Source organism: Benincasa hispida, chromosome 12 (genome assembly GCF_009727055.1).
Source record: "Benincasa hispida cultivar B227 chromosome 12, ASM972705v1, whole genome shotgun sequence".
NCBI lineage: Eukaryota > Viridiplantae > Streptophyta > Magnoliopsida > Cucurbitales > Cucurbitaceae > Benincasa > Benincasa hispida.
In genome coordinates, this window is record NC_052360.1 from 17,284,982 (window position 1) to 17,304,692 (window position 19,711).

The window sequence follows — 19,711 nt, forward strand, 5'->3', positions numbered from 1 at the left end:
CAATGAGAAAATGAGAGAGAGTATGGAGATGTTTGATAGTTCTGAAGAAAAACACTTTGAAGAAGATGATGATCTGAAGGCTAGCATGTAGAGAAGAAAAGAAGAAAGGATGAAGAGAAGAAGAGAAGATGATGAACACAGAGATTTTTAATGTGGTTCGGCAAAGTAAAGCCTACATCCATGGAAAAGCTGAAGGATATTATTTCTTGGAGAGATAAGAGGAAATACAGATAAGTTGTAAAAGTTTTTTAAGTAATTTCTTAGCTTGTAATTAGCTTATAGCCATTATCCTTTATATATAGGATTTACAAAGTAATTACAACTGTATGTAAAGGTTAATTTTCATATTAATTCTAAACAATAATTAATTATTATATCAAATAACTAATTAACTACGAGGCTTTAGGACATAAATCTCAACATTTTCTTGGAAAAGGAGAAACAAGTTAGACTACCAGAAGGCAAGGTGTTAGAGTTAGGTTAATTTCCTCAACTTGCTTGTTTTGATTGCACATTTAATTCCATATTTAATCATTGGTTTAAATTTCACTCAGCAGGTACTCAACATCCTTTAGTAAGTTAAAATTTTAAGTTCTTTAATTTGTTGCAAGTTCTTTATTTGAATTCTTCTTTTAGCGATTTTGTTAAATTGTTTCCTCAAGTAGATTATCTTTCGCTTCTATATAGTTTACTATAAACTCATATTCATTTAAACATTCATTATTTGTTTCTTACATTATAAACTAAGAATTTCTTGCATCATTATTTAAATTTAAATATTTGTCTGGTTGCTCCAATTACCATTGGCTATTGTGAGACTTCTTTTCACAAGACTTCATTGGGGTGAAACCTTTATGATACTTTGGTCGTAGAGTATTAAGTGAGAAAATCGATGAGTAAACTTGTTATTGATACGTGTGAATCCAGTCAATTTTCAGTAATGGAGGGAGGCAGATGCACTTATCTTATATTGGCAAACCTATGATTTTCCTCATCTTTCTACAAATGGGATTATAGAAAGGTAGATCAAGCCTACATAAGGAAACCACCTAGGGTAGGCTATCCTTGGCCTAGCTTGGCCTTCGAGGTCGAGGTGGCCTTTTGGACCATGCATATGCCCCAATTGCTTCTAATTGTGTGGATTTGCAAAGGCAGTCCTGGAAAAGGGGAAGGTTGGTTGGTCTTGGCCTCAGCCTCTAAGATCGAGGTTGGCCTTTTAGATAAGATGACCTTATTACCTCACTCACTCTTCAACAGTGCCTCACATTGAGCATCTATATTTCTTGCATGTTTCGAGTCTAGATGGAATTAGATAATCTTCTCTCAATTTTATCCCCAGAGTTCAATTTCCTTTTTTTAGGCTTCATTGTAGGTTCAAAACTACTCATTAGGGTGATCATTAGGAGAGTGGAGTCAGTTTTGGACAAAAACCATCATTGTTTGGCAATGAATCGGTGTTTGTCGGTTGGTTACCAATGGTTACCAAGCTCGATAAGCATTGTTATGTCCTGGAAAGCCCTGATAAGTGTCTGAATCACCCGATAAAAGGTTATAAGCCTGTTTTGATCCAACAAAGGGTAAAAACTCATCCCAGTGAAGTTCCAAAGTGATGTAGAAGTATGAAGAACGTGTTGTAAGGAACCTAGATGACGATGAGAGATGCAACGTTGCATTGTGATGACCTTAGCCTTATATATGGGCAAGGTAGAGCCTCAAGACCTAGCCTAGAGTAGAGGCAAGTCAGCTAGAGTTGCACATGAGGGAAAATACACGTACGGACGGAGTGTATGGCAGAATGATGTTTAGTTCTACATGAGTTCATTTCGGTTGAGGATAGAATAACCTCACCTAAGGTTCGACAAAACTTCAAAGAGTCAAGCAAAAAGTGAATTGGGATTTGAGCATCCTTTAAGGCTGACCATGATCATGGGTGGATCATGGTGTCGCACGGTTGGAGAAGTACGACCGTGAAATTTGGTACCAAAGCCACTCTTTTTTAGTGGAGTTGGACAAGACAAACAGGAAAGACTTGAAGGTTTAATTGAAGACTTCACAGTTACGTCAAGAGTGCTAGTTTGGCAAGGTAGATGTGAGTCAGTATTAGAGGTAGTGTGTGGGTTGAAGCCAGATTTTACCATTGAGGGAAATTCCTCCCATCAGGAAGTAAGAATCAAGCTCATTTACCAAAAGTTTGGGTGTTCCATTGGCAAGAAGAAGCACATAAGGTGTACGAGGTAGAGTGCCTTCAAAAGAACCATTACCACCAAAGGGATAGTGCTAATGGTTGCAAGCAAAAGAATCGGGGGCTCAAGAAGACATGCGCCGGTCAAATGCATTTGTGCATCAAGAGTCTGTATGAGTGGACATCATGTCTAGCAAAGCCAAGTGATTGGGAAGTAACTCGTAAGAATGGGTTACTATCCCGCGAGAATGCTCCCTTTATGTGGAGCCAGTGTGTCCCTTAAGTCCTTCCATATGCCTAAGTGGGATGGCTTTACAGTTGTTGTAGCCAGTGCGCATTGGAGATGACCAACGGTCTAGCAGTTCAAAGAAAAAGAATAAGTTGCATCAAGAGCAAGAGAAGCATCTTCGAAGCGTCACCACATGAGGTGGCCAGTGAGTTGGTTAAAAGGTATCGTTGATAAGACGAGGGTTGTGTTTTAACTTTTAGACTTTGAAATTGTGTGGGTAGGTGCCACAAAGAGACCATTCCTTGGTAGGCTTATGAGTCTCACCTAGAGAGGTGCACCATTACGTGTTGCTCAGAGAATATGTGTTGTGGTTGTTGAGTAGGCCAAACTTCTAGTGGGGTCAGATAAAACCCCGTTGCCGAGGCAAAAGTATGCCGAAGCGTTGCCATGGTTTATTTGGCGAGTCTCGGGCCAAGTCCTAAGGTTAGGCGCGATTAGGTCCCTAAAAGGGCGAGCCCACAACCATTGGCCTTTTTGTCGTGTATATATTGCGAGTCTCGAGGCCAAGTCCTAAAGTTGGGCGAGGTAGGTTCATTGGTGGGATAGCTCATAAGTAGTGTGCAGTTTCCATATTCGTTATGACGCACATCATTTTAGCTGGTCCATTATACAACCAACCCAAGTTCAAATTGTTATCGAGACGATGCCAAGTTCAAGTGGGGGAGAGTGTTGCTATCCAACGAGAATGAAAGTGGATTGCACACCAAGTTCTTCATCGAGCACGATGGCAGTTTAAGTGGGGGAGGATGACACGATCTAACTTTGAGATAGCAGATTGAGAACCCACTTGTGCAGATAGTAAAGTGATGACACGTGAGTGTTGACACATCTAGCAAAGATAGAGGGTCAAGAGAAGTGCCATGATGCGACCGAGGAGGATGGTGCACCATCCAACACCAACATAAGTGCGCAAACATGCCATGTTGAACTTTAAGCAGAAAGACAAGCAACCATGTGATCGATGGTGTCAGTGACAAGCTCAGTGGGGGTCAGATAGGGCCTGAGCTGTGACCTCGAAAAGTGGGGTTCCATCGCGAGTTTTGAATAGAAGCTCTAGAGTTAGATGCATATTGATAAGATATACAAACACATCGAATTTCATGTCAATCGGAGTTCAGATGGGCGTTCTACATTGGTGAGTGACCGTTCACTACATTTCATTTGCATGGGTAACAAAGAGTAAAATGTTCATAATGCACTATAGGGGGAGGCTTGGTGTCAACTCTCTACCACCCCATGGCCCTGTGGCCAAAGTGAGCTACCTCATAGCACATATGTGTGTCATGACATGGGCGAGTGCTACAAGACAAATGTCTTGGGTATTTTCCATCGAGAATGGGATCTCATGGATAGTGTCAGATGACACAAGTGTGTCGGCATTGCGTCCCTTCCCATGGGCCAGAGGTTCGATGTAGCACCTAATATGCCATTTTGATTTGACAAGGACTCGGAAAGGTCTAAGTCTCAATTATGCCTGGATGGATGGATATCTGAGAGGTTCTAGTTGGATTGTTGCCTATGGGTCGATTCATGATGGTTCTCGATAAGCATGTCCGAATAGGAGAGAGAAAGCTAATGACATCTCGACATTCGGTATAGCATCCTAAAGCATCAGTGGGACTCAATAGTTGTCGGTTGGTCTGATACTTACTCGAGTTGTCTCGGTAAGAATTGTAATGGCCCGATAAAGCCTGGTAGGCGACCACTAGGCCGGTAGAAGCTTGGTAGGCGCGAAAGTAGGCCAGTAGAGCCCGATAGGCATTGTTCTGACCCTGAAAACCTAATTTTTGTTTATCACTTAGGACATGGTTCGTGATCTTNGTTGGATTGTTGCCTATGGGTCGATTCATGATGGTTCTCGATAAGCATGTCCGAATAGGAGAGAGAAAGCTAATGACATCTCGACACTCAAGATGGAATCCTAAAGCATCGGTGGGACTTGATAGTTCTCGGCTAGTCCAATACTTGTTCAAGTTGTCTTGACAAACATTGTAATGTCTCGATAAAGCCCGGTAGGGACCGAAGTAGGCTAGTAGAGCCCGGTAAGCATTGTTATGTCCCAAAAAGCCCCGATAAGTGTTTGAATCTCCCTGTAAGCCCTAATAAAGGGTTAAAAGCCTGTTTTGGCCCAACAAAGGGTCAGAAATCATCTCGGTGAAGTTTGGAAGCAATGTAGAACTATGAGAGACGTGTTGCTGGGAACCCAAATGGCGAAGGGAGATGCAATGTTGCATTTTGATGACCTTAGCCTCATATATGGGCAAGGTCGAGCCTTAGGACTTGGCCTAGAGTAGAGGAAAGTTGGTTAGAGTCGCACATGAGGAAAAATACACGTACATGCGAAGTGTATGGCCGAATAAAGTTCAGTTGTGCATGAGTTCAATTCGGTTAAGGATGGAATAACCTCGCCTAAGGTCCGACAAAACTTCAAAGAATCAAGCAAAAAGTGAATTGGGACTTGAGCATCCTTTAAGGCTGACCATGATCACAGGTGAATCATGGTGCCGCACGATTGGAGAAGTACGACTGTGACACCCAGCCACACCTTCTAAATCAAGATTGGTGGTGATTCCATTTCCCTCATCTTGGGAACAAAGTCGGTCGTAAACCCCGTAGTGACATACAACACTATTAGATGAGTCAAAAATATCAATTTTAGTAACACCATCAAATTTTATAAGGAAAAAAAGAGGGAAAAGATGGAAAAGAAAAATGGAGGAAGAATAGAGAAGATTGAATCGAAATGGAATAGGAAAAAGGAGAGAAAAATGAAGAAGGATGATGGAAAAGAGAGAATAAGTTTGGAAAATGGAAAGATGGAGAAAGAAATGGAAAAATGGGTTGTGAAAAGGAAAGTTAATTAAGAGAGAAGAAATGAAAAATCATGATGGAAAAATATTAAAAAAAATACACTTCAATGATGGAAAGAGAGATGACATGGATTTTGAAAAAGGAGAGAAATTGATTTTTTTTTTTTTATTAATATTAATGGTTTCACTTGAATCAAGATGTAATGCTGGAAAAGTGAGAGAAAATGAATTTTTTAGTATTTATTTTATTAATTGATAATATGATTTCATGTCAATCTATGTGTTGATTAGGTAAATGATAATCTTTTCCTTATTGGGCACATTAATATTAATCATTGGTGAGAATTTCAACAAAATCGGTTGATTTAGTGGAAATGGCACTATTAGAAAAAAAAACACATTTCTTGACATTTGCAATTTTAAATACTTGACATCTTTATGAAAAAAAAAAAAGTCAAGTAATAAGTGATTTTTAAAGAAAAATGTCAAGAATTTTTTTTTTTTTTTAAAAAAAACGCGGAGGTTGTGTGCTTTTTCAAAAATTTTATCCGCTGCAAACTACTTGACATTTTAAAAATGTCAAGTTTAATATATATTTTATTGTCATGTTTTAAATGTCAAGAATATTAAGTAAAGGGAAATTACTTTCTTGTTTTTTTTAAGTCTACAAATTTTCCCGAATCCTTGGAACCTTCACGCGAACCCCTACAGAGAAATTATTTTGAGAGCATTATTCTTCTTCCCTTTCCTTCTTCTTCTTCCTCCTTTTCTTCTTCTCCTCATTTTCCTCAGATTTTAGGGTTATGATTTCTGATTCCTTGCAATGAAGCTTCTTCTTTTTCCATCCTCTATTTTTTTCCTTTTGGAATTAAAGTCTTGTGACTTCCTCTACTTCTGTCAAGAAGAACTTCTTGACTCCAAGCCTTGTTTCCAAGCTTGAAGATGTTATTCGTAGGAGGAAGGGCGTTTGCAAAGAATCTAAAGATGCTAAATCCTACATGGAAGTTTAGGGGAAGCCTACGGAGAATTCTAATAAGGGTCAAAATTCCACCTAGAAGCCATAACTATGGACAAAAACAAAGAAGCCAATGTAGGTGCCTAAGGAACAGGTGGTTGGGAGAAGCCACATCCAGTAGAATACAGAGTAGTCTTAGGACGATAGCAATAGTGGAGGAGGACGAGCTTGGAGTGAATCCAGTTCTGCCGAAGATGGGAAATCTTTATTTAGTTAAGATCGCTGATTGAATGATAATATCTCAACTTACACTCCATAGACAATGCAAAGGGAGTTTGGCTGTTAAGAAGATTGTTTCTTCTAAGAACATTTATGAACTATTGTACTTCTTTGTTAATTTCTTTATAATATATTGAATATTCTGGGTGATGAAAAAAAAAAAAAAAAACTCTAAAAGCCTACACTTATCTTCGTTTTAAAACATCTTTTAGCTTTCTTTTCCTCCTTCCATTGTATTACTATAGGAGAAACTACTATACCTGTGAGAGATGTTTATTTCTAAAATGACATGTCTCTAAGCAATGACGATTTATTCTTTATTTTCTATGACGAAGAAAAAGAAGGTAAAACTCTTTATAACTCTAAATTCCTCTTTATCTTATATAGAAACAATCTATTAAAAATATGCTTTGAAGCTTGTTCAAACCATTCTGTTCACTTGTTCCCCTGTTGTAGGCCCTCATCACTACAACTGCAAGTCCTTAAGATAAGGCTTTTGAAGTTTCTAGTTTTATTGGTGAATCTTATGAAAATAAATATTTCATTATCAAACTAAATTTTTTTAGTGCTGCTTAGCAAAAGAAAACCCTGATTCTGATTGTTAAAGTTGTTTTTAATCTTAACAGGACAAAATCGAACTACTCAGCAAAAAGAAACTATTTCACCAGAACGTGGACTATCTTTTTGGCGTCTTTCTGATATATGTTCTCCCATGAAAATACTGGAGTACACCAATTGGGTTCATGGTAGGTACTCTTGACAATTAGATATATAAACCTTGAATTCTCTGAATGATGATGAGATTCATGTCGATTGTCTTCTGCTACTAATATTTCAGGTATCCACTTGTTTTAATAGCAATGTACAATGTCTGGATCTGATAGGTAGATATGTATCTCTCATCAACTGGCTTAAGGTGGTGTCGAGTAAGGGCCTGTTGATCGCGATGCTGATATTTCAGGTATTCACTTGTTTTAATAACAATGCAAAATTTGAGGATTGGAAGCATTAGTTTTGAAAATTTAGGGACGAAATAGAAACTAAGTTCAAATTCTAGAGACCAAAAATGTATTTACTCATTTTTCTTATCTATGTCATCAGTTTATTTTCAATTTTTTTTTCTTGTCATGCCCTTTTGTGGCGGATGGTAAATTTTCTTTAAATAAGAACAAAATCATAAGATGATTTTAATTTAGTAATTGAACTAATGATGAATAAAATTATATAGAAGTTTAAGTCACATTCTTGCTTCTGAGTAATCAAATTATGGAGTTTGGACCAGACACTTCCTCCACTTCTAATTTTTTTGTTTTGTTACATACTTTCCACCAATTTCTTTCTCCATTTTTAAACATCTTATTGCATACATTATATTATAAACACGTTTCTTTAGTCATTAATATTGAAGTATTGATAAAGAATATGTTTGGATTCACTTTCTAAATGCTCAAAAATATTGAAATATTTTTAGTTTTTGACTTGAAATGAGGACTCCAAGATTTCGTACCTTTTTAAGAAATATAGAGAATATCTTTGCTTGAACCCTCACATGAAAGTAAATTATAGAGAATGTCCTATGTTCACTTCGTTGATGAAAAATCTTTAAATATGTATGTTAGCAGTAGGATGATAATTGATGTCAAGTCAGTGTTTTTCCTTATATTCATACTTTATTCCAGGAATTTGAGAGCCAATAGAGAATAAAATCCTAATGATCAAATGCCTTACATTCAACGAATTGTTTTTGGTAGACGAGCTCAACGTATATGGTCATGACCATTCAGCAAAAGATGAAAGTAAAAGTAAGTACTTCTATCTTGCATAAGAGTTCTAATTAAAATGGTAATATTACTCCATTATTATTTATTGGTTTTTTTTACTATAGTATCCTTTACAAGTTGGGAACACTAACGTAGTTACTATATCATGTGTTTATATGGAGATGATGATTGCAAAGATGGTTTTAATAGTTGTTATGGAGAGAATGGTAGAGTTCTATTAATATGGGGTAGATGAGTAGTTTTGATAGAAGTTTTAAAAATGTAGTTTTTGAAATTGGACTGACGGTTGGAATTATGTTCTTTATATTCTTTCTGGAAATGTTTATATGGGTCTGTCCATATTCTTCTCATTAACTTAAAAAATCCTTTATGGAGTTGTAAAGTTTTATAATGCCACTGTTGAACAATGTGATCTTTTATCGAAGTTATTGGAGGAAATTTTGGTTCATAAGATTCAAAATGTGTTCGATTGTTTATTTGGTTTGATGAATATTTGTCAATATAACATACATAATTGTTAGATCAAAATACAGGAACAATTTATAAGTAAAAACATCCATACTAATCTTTTAAGAAAAAATCACCAACATACTTGACAGGTTAAACGTATTAAGATATAGATATATTTGATAAGTGAAAACTGTCGAGAAGTTTTGTACTTGACACTGTATTCTTGTCAAGAACACCTATATTCTTGACATTTTTTAAGGATCAAATAAAGTATATCTTAACATTTTTCACATATACAATGAAACTATTCTTGACATTTTTTATTTGTGAAGAACGTCATTTTGACGTTTTTTAAATGTTTGACGTTGTTTCCTAGTTGAGAACATTCACATTCTTGACACTGGATTTCTTGACATTTTTTAAAACGTCAAGAAAAGTGACACTTGACATTTAGAAAACATCAAAAAAACAATATTTTTGTAGTATCGTGGGTTTTTAGACCATTCGACCGGCTTATCTTTGGTTTTTAGGTTTGAAAGAACCGCCGCCGATCGGAAAACCTAGAAAACCAACCGAATGACGACGATTCGACCAGTTTTCGAGTATTTTTTTTTTGGTTGGTTTGCACACCCCTACTACTCATACTGGACACAATAAGTTTAATATAGATGATGAACTAAAATTGCATTGTGTTTTCGTTGTTTTTTGTGGCTTCCATATTGATTTTTCTATGTTAAATGTGATATGGCACCGAAATAGTAAATCACGTAAACTAAAAACAAACAAATTTGTTTCTACCAATAAATCATAAATTAGTTATTTTCTTTGCTAAATAAAAAGAAAGTATACTCTAGGATAATTTCGTCTAGATCTAATTTAGAGACTTCAATCGAAAAACAAGTTTAGTCACATTTATAATATCTTATACATTTAGGCATTGTCCAAGGCATTTTAAGTAAAAGAAAGCAACTTTGTGTCATATTGAACAAACAAATTATTATCGTCTTCATAAAGAAATAATTTGACATTTTCTATAATAAAAAATAGAACAGAGAAATTAGCACAAGCATGTATTTATGTAAATAATAAACTTTTTATTATTAATGTTACTCAATGACGATAATCATTTCAAATCCTCCTTTTAGGAACAAGTTTAAGAGGCTTTTCCTTTTTCAATGTTACACCAAGCCTTCCATTAAAATCAATCTTTGATAAATCCTCATCATTAGGAAGTGACCATTCAAAGTTGTAAATTAAAGTGGCTAATATTAAAGGCACTTGCACAATTGCCATTGGAAGACCAGGGCAAATTCTTCTTCCTCCTCCAAATGGCAAATACCTATGATCATAACCTTTAAAATCTACATTATCAGAACCAACACCAAATCTTTCTGGATTGAATGATTGAGAATCTTCCCAAATTGAAGGGTCTCTCCCAATTCCCCAAACATTGACAAAAATCATAGTGTCTTTTGGGATTGAGTATCCCATAACTTCACAATCCTTTGTAGCTAAACGTGGAAGAAGAAATGGGGCAGGTGGGTGAAGTCTGAGAGTTTCTTTCACACATTTCCATAGATAAGGAAGCTTAAAAATAGGGCTTTCCTTTGTTACCTTCTTTATTTCTTCTTGTACTTTGTTTAGTATGTCTTGGTTCTTCAATAACTCTGTCATTGCCCATTCTACTGTTGTCGTAGTTGTATCTGTGCCTGCAGATAATAATTCCTGTAATAATAATAGATTTATTACAAATCTATTTGTCTCAAATTTGAGCTTCAAATTAACTGTCTTTGGATTTGTTGAGAATTCCATGTCAAAAAAATTAAGAGAGCTTGCAACTGTTATGACATGCCCCACAAGTTAGAGACTTCGAGCTTCAAATATAGGTATACTTCGGGCTTCAAATATAGGTAGGTATACTTGGTAATAACAGGAGTAATAACTCAAATATGTTATAAAGATTGTGAGGTCTCTCGTCTTTTCAACATGGAAATCCTCAACATGAAACCATAAAGTCCAATGGGTTTTTTGTACAGATGAGCCAATTTACATTGCGCTAATGTCGAATGACCTGAATTTTTTAAAACAATAAATACTAATATTTTTCTTGTATCACATACCACTTAGGTTGCACTCACTAATTTCTCTGTCCCTTTTGCTCAAGTTCTTTCCTCAAATCCTCTCACGCTCTTGTTTTTCTTTCTTGTTTTCAAACATTGGGGCAGAGAAAATCATCAGGCTCTTGTTTTTTCTTCTCGCAAACGATCGACATTCTTTTCTTTCTCATTCCACCATGACAAAACAAGCTATGACTGACCTGGTCCCCTTTGAAGTCAAGACCTTTTTTCTTCCTGTGTTTTTCAACTTTTTAATTGTGTTCCTTCCTCAAATCCGTGTGCTTATAACAAATAAGCATGAGATTTGTCAAAGTGGGTGATGAACTATTAGTCGGTGGCTTGAAGCAATAGTATGAGCGTTCCTTGAAGTGGATGATGAATGGTCAAACAATGGTGACAAGTGTGAGTGAGGGAGGGAAGGAAGAAGGCAGCATAATTGTGAGGGCTAAGAGGGAAATGTTGTGGATGTCTAGCTCACTTATTGCACAAGCAAGACTTTATTCTAAACTTGTATTTTGTGAGCTTAATTGGGGCTAATTTTTTGGGTTGGCTCATCTTGAAGTCCTAGATTTTCTTTTATGTTATATGAGGATGACCTAAGGGAAAAAAGAGTGAAAAGAGGCAGAAAATCGGAAAGAAAAACAGCAGTTCGATTTTTCAACAATAACATTCACAAAGTTATCAAAATATATATTTTAAACCGTTGGATCGTGTTGAAATTTAGTCCACCTATTCGAGACACATAGAGTCTTGTTTTAAACGGTTGGATCATTGTTGGAAGCTCGGGTTTGTCCGTAATTGCTGTCAAACAGAATAAAAAAACTGGGTGATTTTTAGTCTTTTTTATCACTTAAGTGTTCATCTTTTATATATGAAAGTATTGGTGGGTTGTAAACCTTTGTATGCTGATCGAGGTTCTTTTTCCCAAAATTTTATCATAACAAGAGAGATTGACAAGGGTGGGCTCCTCACAAGTCTCGTGGTTTTTACTCTTCACATCGAAGGGGTTTTTCACAGATAATTCGTGTGTGCTTTTTGCTTTTAGTCTTCCAGAATTTTGTGATTTATTGCTGACCATTTTTGGTTGATTGTTTGGTGATTATTTTTTTAAAAAATTTATTTGTGGTATTTTGGAGAACAATTATTTGGTTGATTATTTTGGAGAAGATCCTAGTGGATTGTTGTTATATTCTTTGGGTCCTATCACGTTGTATCAGAGTGAGTTTTAATTTAATCATTGTTATGGAGTCTACTAGTAATAAGGGAGGTAGTTCAATAATAAAGTTGACACTAATCAATTATTCCATCTGGAGACCGATGATGAAGGATTTGTTATTTGTTTGATCCCATTAAAACAACCACAAAAGCATATGACACAATTTCTAAACCTGCAAAACCAGATAAAATGGAAGAAAAAGATTGAGGAAAGTTAAAGAGAAAAACTTTAGCAACTATTAGGCAGTGGGTTGATATTAGCATTTTAAACCATGTATCTAAAGAGTTTGACCCATATGAGTTCTGGAAAAAATTGGAAGGTCTTTATGAAAGGCAGACCATAAATAACAAAGCTTCTTTAATTAAACAACTTGTTAATTTGAAATTGAAGGGTGAGAAATCTGTTCTGAGCATTTGTGTGACTTTCAGAATATTATTAGTAAGCTGACTACTATGAAGATTGATTTTGATGATGAATTACATGTTTTGTTCTTGTTGAGTTCTTTACCAGACAGTTCGAAAACCTTGGTTGTGATTATTAGTATCTCTACTCTAGAAGGTGTTTTGTCTTTGGATGTTATCAAACAAAGCATGTTTAATGAAGAGATAAGAAGAAAGAAGATGGGAGTTGATAATTCACAACTCTTGTTGTTGATGATCGTGGAAGAAACATGAGTAAGAGGCCTAAATACCGTTGTAACTCAAAAGGGAGGCCAAAGTCTAGAGACAAAGAGACTAGGATATGTCATTACTGTAACAAGTCTAGCTGTATAAAAAAGTTTTGTTATCGTTGGAAGAAAGAACAAAGTAAGAAGTACGTCTCACAAAAAGAGAAAAATGATAAAAATACTACAACAATTATTTCTCGGAGTGATAATGTTATCACCTTGATTTGTGCAACCAGTGAGTGTCATCATGTAGAGAATTCAAACACAGAATGGTGGTAGATTTAGGTGCTTCATACTATTATGTTCCCAAAAGAAAGTATTTCATGAATTATGAAACTTGTGATTTTGGTAGTGTGAAGATGGGAAACGAATGCTCGGCTAGCATAGTTGGGTTAAGTGATATTCATGTGAAGACAAGTGTTGGGTACACGCTTACATTAAAAATTGTGCATTATATTCCTAATTTACGCCTTAACTTGTTGTCTACAAATGCTCTTAATCAAGAAGGATTTCGACATACCTTTTGTTATAGTAAATGAAAATTTTCTAAGGATTCAATAATAGTTGCTCGAGGTGAGTTATGTTGCTCTTTGTATAAAACAAACTTGAGCATATGTTCTTTTGAGTTGAATGCAATAGAAGAAAAAAATTCTCCAAATTTATGGCACTAAAGGCTAGGGCATATGAGCGATAAGAGGATTAAACTGTTGCCAGGTAAATCTCTTATTCCTATTCATAAAACAGTTTCTCTTGACCCTTATGATCATTGTTTAGCAAGTAAGCAACATAAAATTTCATTTTTTGGGAAATTCGCTAGATGGTAGGGAAAATTGGAGTTTACATTGTGATATTTGTGGGCCTATTGAGGTGGAGTCACTTAGTGGTAATAAATATTTTGTCACTTTTATTGATGATTCTACTCGAAGGACTTGGATGTATATGTTGAAGATAAAAAGCCAAGTGTTCGAGATTTTTAGGAAGTTTCATGTCATGGTAGAAAGGGAGACCAAAAGAAAATTAAAATGTCTTTGATCTGACAATGGTGGTGAGTATACTTTGAATGAGTTCAAGTATTATTGTTCACAACATCACATTAGACATGAGAAGACAGAGCATGACACACCACAACACAATGGAGTTAATGAGAGGATGAACAAAACCATTATGGAAAAGGTGAGGAGTATGCTTAGAATATCTGATCTTCCTAAGACATTTTGGGGTGAAGCAGTGCTATGTGTCATGTATTTGATTAATCGATCTTCATCAATTCCTCTTGTTCTAGAAATTCTAGAGAGAGCATGAAAGGGACACAATCCCACTTATTTGCATCTTAAAGTCTTTGCCAACAAGACATACATGCATGTGCCTAAGGAACAGAGATCAAAGCTTGATTCGAAGACCAATCCATGTGTTTTTGTTGAATATGGGGATGAAGAGTATGGTTATAGGCTCTATGATCCAGAAAAGAAAAAGGTAGAGAGAAGCAGAGATGTAGTATTCTTTGAGCATGAGAAAGATGTGACATAATCTAATGGTAATATACCAGATCATGTTGATGGTAATATACAAGGTACACTTTTACTTCAAAGTTTTGTTTTGATACTACTAATGATTTTACTTCTACTTCTTCTGTTGTTCAGCCAACAAATGAGAATGTTGATGATGTACATGATGATGTTGGTGTGACACAATCTAATGGTAATATACCAGATCATGTTGATGATGATTATCTTGATAAGTCTTTATCTGAAGAAGAAATTGATGAGGAAAATGCATATGAGGAAGCGATTCAAGGAGAAGTTCGAGTAGAGGGAGCAACTTATTCCCTAAGTGGAGGATACTCGAGCTCAAAAGTCCACCAGAGTGCGTAAACCTTCAACAAGGTATCCAAGCTCAGAGTTCCTTCTAGTTAGTGAAGATGGAGAGTTAGAGAACTATCAAGAGGTTTTGTCTCGTGATGAAAAAGACCAGTGGCTTGATGCAATGAAGGGGAGATAAATTCCATGTAAAAGAATAGAACCTATGAGCTAGTGAAACCTCCAAAGGGCAAGAAAATATTGAAAAACATATGGATTTTCAAGTATAAGAAGAATGGTGAGAAGATAGTGAGGTATAAAGCCAAATTAGTAGTTAAATGATGCAACCAGAAAAAAGGCATTGACTTTGATAAGATCTTCTCTCCAATAGTCAAAATTACATCTATCAGAATAGTGATGGGATTAGCAGCAAGTCTTGATCTTGAGATAGAGTAACTTGATGTAAAAATCACTTTTACATGGCGACTTGCATGAAGAGATCTACATTGAGCAACCAAAAGGATTTGAAGAAAAAGGGAAAGATAAACTTGTTTGTAAGTTGAAGAAAAGTATTTATGGGCTTAGACAGGCACCAAGATAGTGGTACAAGAAATTTGATTCGTTTATGATAAGCAATAATTACAAAAGAACTACAGCTGATTCTTGTGTTTATTTTAGAAAGTTCCCTACAAGAAACTTCATCATTCTTCGTTTATATGTAGATGATATGTTGATAGTTGGACAAGATATAGATATGATTCAAAATTTGAAGAAAGACTTGTCCAAATTATTTGACACGAAAGATTTTGGTCCTGCAAAGAAAATCTTAGGTGTGGAGATTGCTCGCGATAGGAAAGCTATAAAATTGTGGTTATCCCAGGAGAAGTATATTGAACGGGTGCTAAAAAGGTTCAATATGAAGCATGCTAAGCCTATTAGTACACCGCTAGCAACTCACTTTAAGTTAAGTAACAAAACTTGCCCTATAATAGAGAAAGAGAAAGAAGTTATGTCATCCATTCCTCACTCTTCTATTGTTGGTTCTTTGATGTATGCTATGGTTTGTACGAGACCTGATATTATACATGTAGTCAGTCTAGTGAGTCATTTTCTATCCAACTCAAGTAATGCTCACTTGGAAGCAATGAAGTTGATTTTTAGATACTTGCGGGGCACCTCTAAATTGAGTTTATGTTATGGAGGTGGCGACCTATGCTTGAAGGCTATACTGATGTAGACATGGCAGGTGATCTTGATAACAGAAAATTTACCTCAGGTTATGTGTTTACATTTTCCGAGGGAGCTATCTCATGGCAATCCAAGCTACAAAAATGCGTAGCATTTTCCACAACTAAGGCAGAGTACATTGCAGTAATGGAAGCAAGCAAAGAGATGTTATGGCTTAAAAGGATTCTTCAAAAGTTGGGTTTGAAGTAAGGTGAGTATCTAATATTGTGTGACAAGCAGAGTGCTATGGATTTGAGCAAGAATCCAATGTATCATGCTCGTACTAAATACATTGACATTAGATATCATTGGTTACGAGATGTTATTGAAGAGAAGAGATTGAATTTGAAAAAAGTCTATACTAACAAGAATAGTGCATATATGTTAACTAACGTAGTTCCCAAACGCAAGATTGAGTTTTGTAGTAAGCTTGTCGGGATGAGGTTCAAGTGATCATGGATGTGATTGAGTCTTCCCCATGTTGGACTAGAGAGGGAGATTCTTGCGGGTGTCTAGCCCACTTATTGAACAAGCAAGACTTTATTTAAAATTCGTGTTTTGTGAGCTCAATTGGGGCTAATTTTTTTGGTTGGCTCATCTTGAAAGTTATTTATTTTCTTTTATGTGATATGAGGATGACCTAAGGGAAAAGAGAGTGAAAAAGAGGTATGAACATGAAGAGAAAGACAATAATTCGATTTTTCAACGACATCTTTTACAAAATTGTTGATTTTTAGAGTTTGAACCGTTGAAGCGTACTAAAATCTGGTCAACCTGTTCGGGACACATAATGTCCCGTTTTGAACGGTTGGATCGTTGTTTGGAGCTCTGATTTGTCCATAATTGTTATTAGACATAATCTAGAAAACTGGATGATTTTCATTCTTTTTTATCTCTCAAATGTTCATCTTTTATGTATGAAAGTATTGGTGGATTGTAAACCTTTGTATGATTAATATGGGTTCTTTTTTCCAAAATTTTATCATAAATAAGAGAAGTTGACAATGTTGGACTCCTCACAAGTCCTGTGGTTTTTACTATTCACATCGAATGGGTTTTCTACGTATAATTCGTGTGTGCTCTTTGCTTTTAGTCTTCCAAAATTTTATGGTTTATTACTGCTTATTGTTGATTGTTTGCTTGATGATTATTTTGTGATTTATTTGTGGTGTTTGCTTGATGATTATTTTGTGATTTATTTGTGGTGTTTTGGAGAACAATTATCTGGTTCATTGTTTTGGAGGAAATCCTAATGGATTGTTGTTATATTGTTTGGATACTATCAAGAAAGTGGCGAGTGCAATTTAAGTTGTATGTGACGTGACATAGCAAAAGGTTAGTATTCATTGTTTTCAAAATTCAGGTCATTCCACATCATTGGAACATAAATTGGGTCATCCATACAAAAAATCCAAATATAACAGATATTCCGTCAAAAACAATTAAAGAATAGTGAATCTAAAGAAATATTATTTTGAGAGACATGTTAAGATCTATGTTGAAAAAATGACCAAACTCACAAACTAATAATTTTTTAAGTACTAGAAAAGGTATTTGAAAGCGGTTAAAAGGGTGTATTTATACTTACAACAATCAAGGTGTTAATTTCTTGATCAGTGAATCCACTTTGAATCAAGACGTCCAAGAAGTCACTTGAAGATGAACCCTGTTGACCATGGATTTCTCTTCTTTCTTTAATAAGAATTCCCCACAAAGAATCAACTTGATTCTTATAAATGGCAGCTTTCTTTCTAAGACCTTGAAGATCAAAGCTTCTCAACAAAGGGTAGAAATCAGCTAAATTTGGGGTCAAGCCCAAATCCATCAGATTCTTGAAAGGCCCTTTAATCCCATTAAATCCATCACCAACAAAACCAAGCAAATCCCTTGAGAAAATCAAGTTAGAAAGTGTATTAAAAACAGAGGTAAAGACCAAATCTTTAATCTCCACAACAGATCCCTGTTTTGAGTCCAGAAATTCCACCAAGTCCTTCATTTTCTGCTCTCTCAAACAAGCTTGTGATTCGATTGCTTTGGCTGTAAACATATTGGCTTTGCAAATGGACCTCAAATTCTTCCAACGATGGCCACATTCAGGGGAGAAAACAAGAGAGCAGTGATCGTTGAGAGCTCTATCAGGGGTCATTTGAAGGATGTATCGAGCGGAGAGAAGGCTGTCTTGCGTCTTGAGAATTGCAGTGGCAGCGGCCGGAGAAGAAGCAACAACAAGGTGCTGAGCTCCAAGCTTGAGGGAGATTAGAGGACCATAGATATTGGCAAATTGAGTCATGGAAATGTGAGCATTTTGGCCAATTTGTAGGAGGTTTCCTAAGATTGGCCATGGCTTTGGACCTGGAGGAAGTGGGAGTTGTTTTGGAGATCGAGATTTGACGTGTTTAAGAAAAATGAAAATTGGAGGTAGAAGAAGAACAAGAGAAGGAAGAAGAAAGGTAAATGAAGGAATCACCATCTTTGGCTTAGAATTAATATGGAAGTTTCAGACCAATCTCTTATTGAAAAAGAAAAAATTTTGTGTTTGGATCAAGAAAATTTCTAGTATTTTTATAGCACATACTTTAGAATAAGCTATGATGTGTTAAGTAATTAATGGGAGTAGTAGACTTTTCTTTGTAGTAGATAGTACTCGAAAATCCTCTCTTTCGATGGCATCTCTGTACGGTCTAGACATTTATTGAACAAAATTTTGCCACGTCAAGATTCTTTTAAAGGATTGTTTATATTTTTTTACTGCAAGCTGGACTACATTATTGTTCGTAGAGAAAATTTAATAAAAATGTTCATAGGAATATTGAAAAAAAAAATAATTTTTGAATGTTACGGAATAGATTATTTTGTTACTCTAAAAAAATTTAATAAAAATGTTCAAGAAAAGACAAAGGTATGCACGAATGAAGGTAGCATCGCAACGCTAACAGTCTTTTATGAAAATTTTGCAATTTCGGAAATATCTTCTCTATAAATTCTAAGGTTTTTGGCTGGCTCCACATCGAAGTTTGGAGTCTTTGAGAACTAAAAGAAAGAGTTTAGAGTAGAGTATGGAGTCTTCTTGATACCAAAGTGATTGAAGATCATTAGATGATCAAATCCATCTCAGAGACACGACGGAACACCGAATAACTTCTTTTTATCATTTTGTATCTTGGTTTATTTTTTTTTAATTGTTACATTCTAATGTTGGTTCTATCTATGAATACATGTTAGGTTGAATTTCTCATAGTTTTGGGGTAGATGAATTCTTTGGCTTAATCATTAAACAACTTGCTTCTTGAATGTTAATTTGCATTTATGCTTTCTAACATGACTGTTATTAATACTTTTGAATGTTTGATAAATGTTTGAATAATTTTATTATTTGAACCTTACTTGAGAGAGTAAGCCTTAGACTAGATCATGCACGTTAAGCCTTAGATTAGATCATGCACATAAAACTATTGTTTGAAGACACTATCACAGTCGAATAATGGTTGAAATTGTTAACGAAGAGTCTTAATGCTTTACTTATTATCTAATTTCAATCGATTAGTAATTAGTGATTAAGTGAATAAAAAGATTGATCTTGAGAGGAACAATCCGGATGAAAGACTTCTAAATCAAGGTGTTGTGTTAATTAGTTCAAGAGTTAAAGCAATTGTAATTAATAATGTCATTGATGAACTCTATTCCCTAAAAGTCTCTTTTTGATAATCTTCATATTTGAACACTTTTATCATTCTCTTAGATTAACCTAGTTCAATTTACATTACGAGTTAATCTCTAGATAAAGTTGGAATAACCTTTGAATAGCTAAAAAAATTTCAATCCGATTCCCTAAGGACAATATTCGACCAATATCGCTTTAAATATATTATCAGTCAACACATGTGCTTGCACTTATAGCATGCATGAAGGTAAATATTACTTATAATGTACTAAGTATTTTTC

The 19,711-nt window shown here is 35.3% G+C and overlaps 2 protein-coding genes across 2 annotated transcripts in view; one reads left to right on the forward strand and one right to left on the reverse strand.

Moving 5' to 3' along the window:
• Window positions 1–4,336, forward strand: part of LOC120067421 — a 33,836-nt gene extending 29,500 nt beyond the window's left edge. Inside the window, exon 6 of the mRNA XM_039018988.1 lies at window positions 4,274–4,336. Within this exon, the coding sequence (XP_038874916.1) occupies window positions 4,274–4,336 (63 nt within the window). The remainder of the gene's footprint in view (window positions 1–4,273) is intronic.
• A 5,503-nt stretch (window positions 4,337–9,839) lies between these two features.
• LOC120092663 (probable (S)-N-methylcoclaurine 3'-hydroxylase isozyme 2) lies at window positions 9,840–18,413 on the reverse strand. Its single transcript, XM_039050809.1, has 2 exons — window positions 17,358–18,413; window positions 9,840–10,471 (listed from the first exon to the last, which is right to left on the reverse strand). The coding sequence occupies exons 1-2, from the start codon at window positions 18,237–18,239 to the stop codon at window positions 9,875–9,877; spliced, it is 1,479 nt and encodes a 492-aa protein (XP_038906737.1). The 5' UTR covers window positions 18,240–18,413; the 3' UTR covers window positions 9,840–9,874.
• Between the last annotated feature and the right edge of the window lie 1,298 nt (window positions 18,414–19,711).

Bases quoted from the DNA above. Each gene is read 5' to 3' on its own strand.
- LOC120092663 (XM_039050809.1), bottom strand. From the start codon at position 18,239: ATGGTGATTCCTTCATTTACCTTTCTTCTTCCTTCTCTTGTTCTTCTT. The intron at 10,472-17,357 runs GTAAGTATAAAT...TTATTATTACAG, and splicing joins AAATTAACACCTTGATTGTT to GAATTATTATCTGCAGGCAC.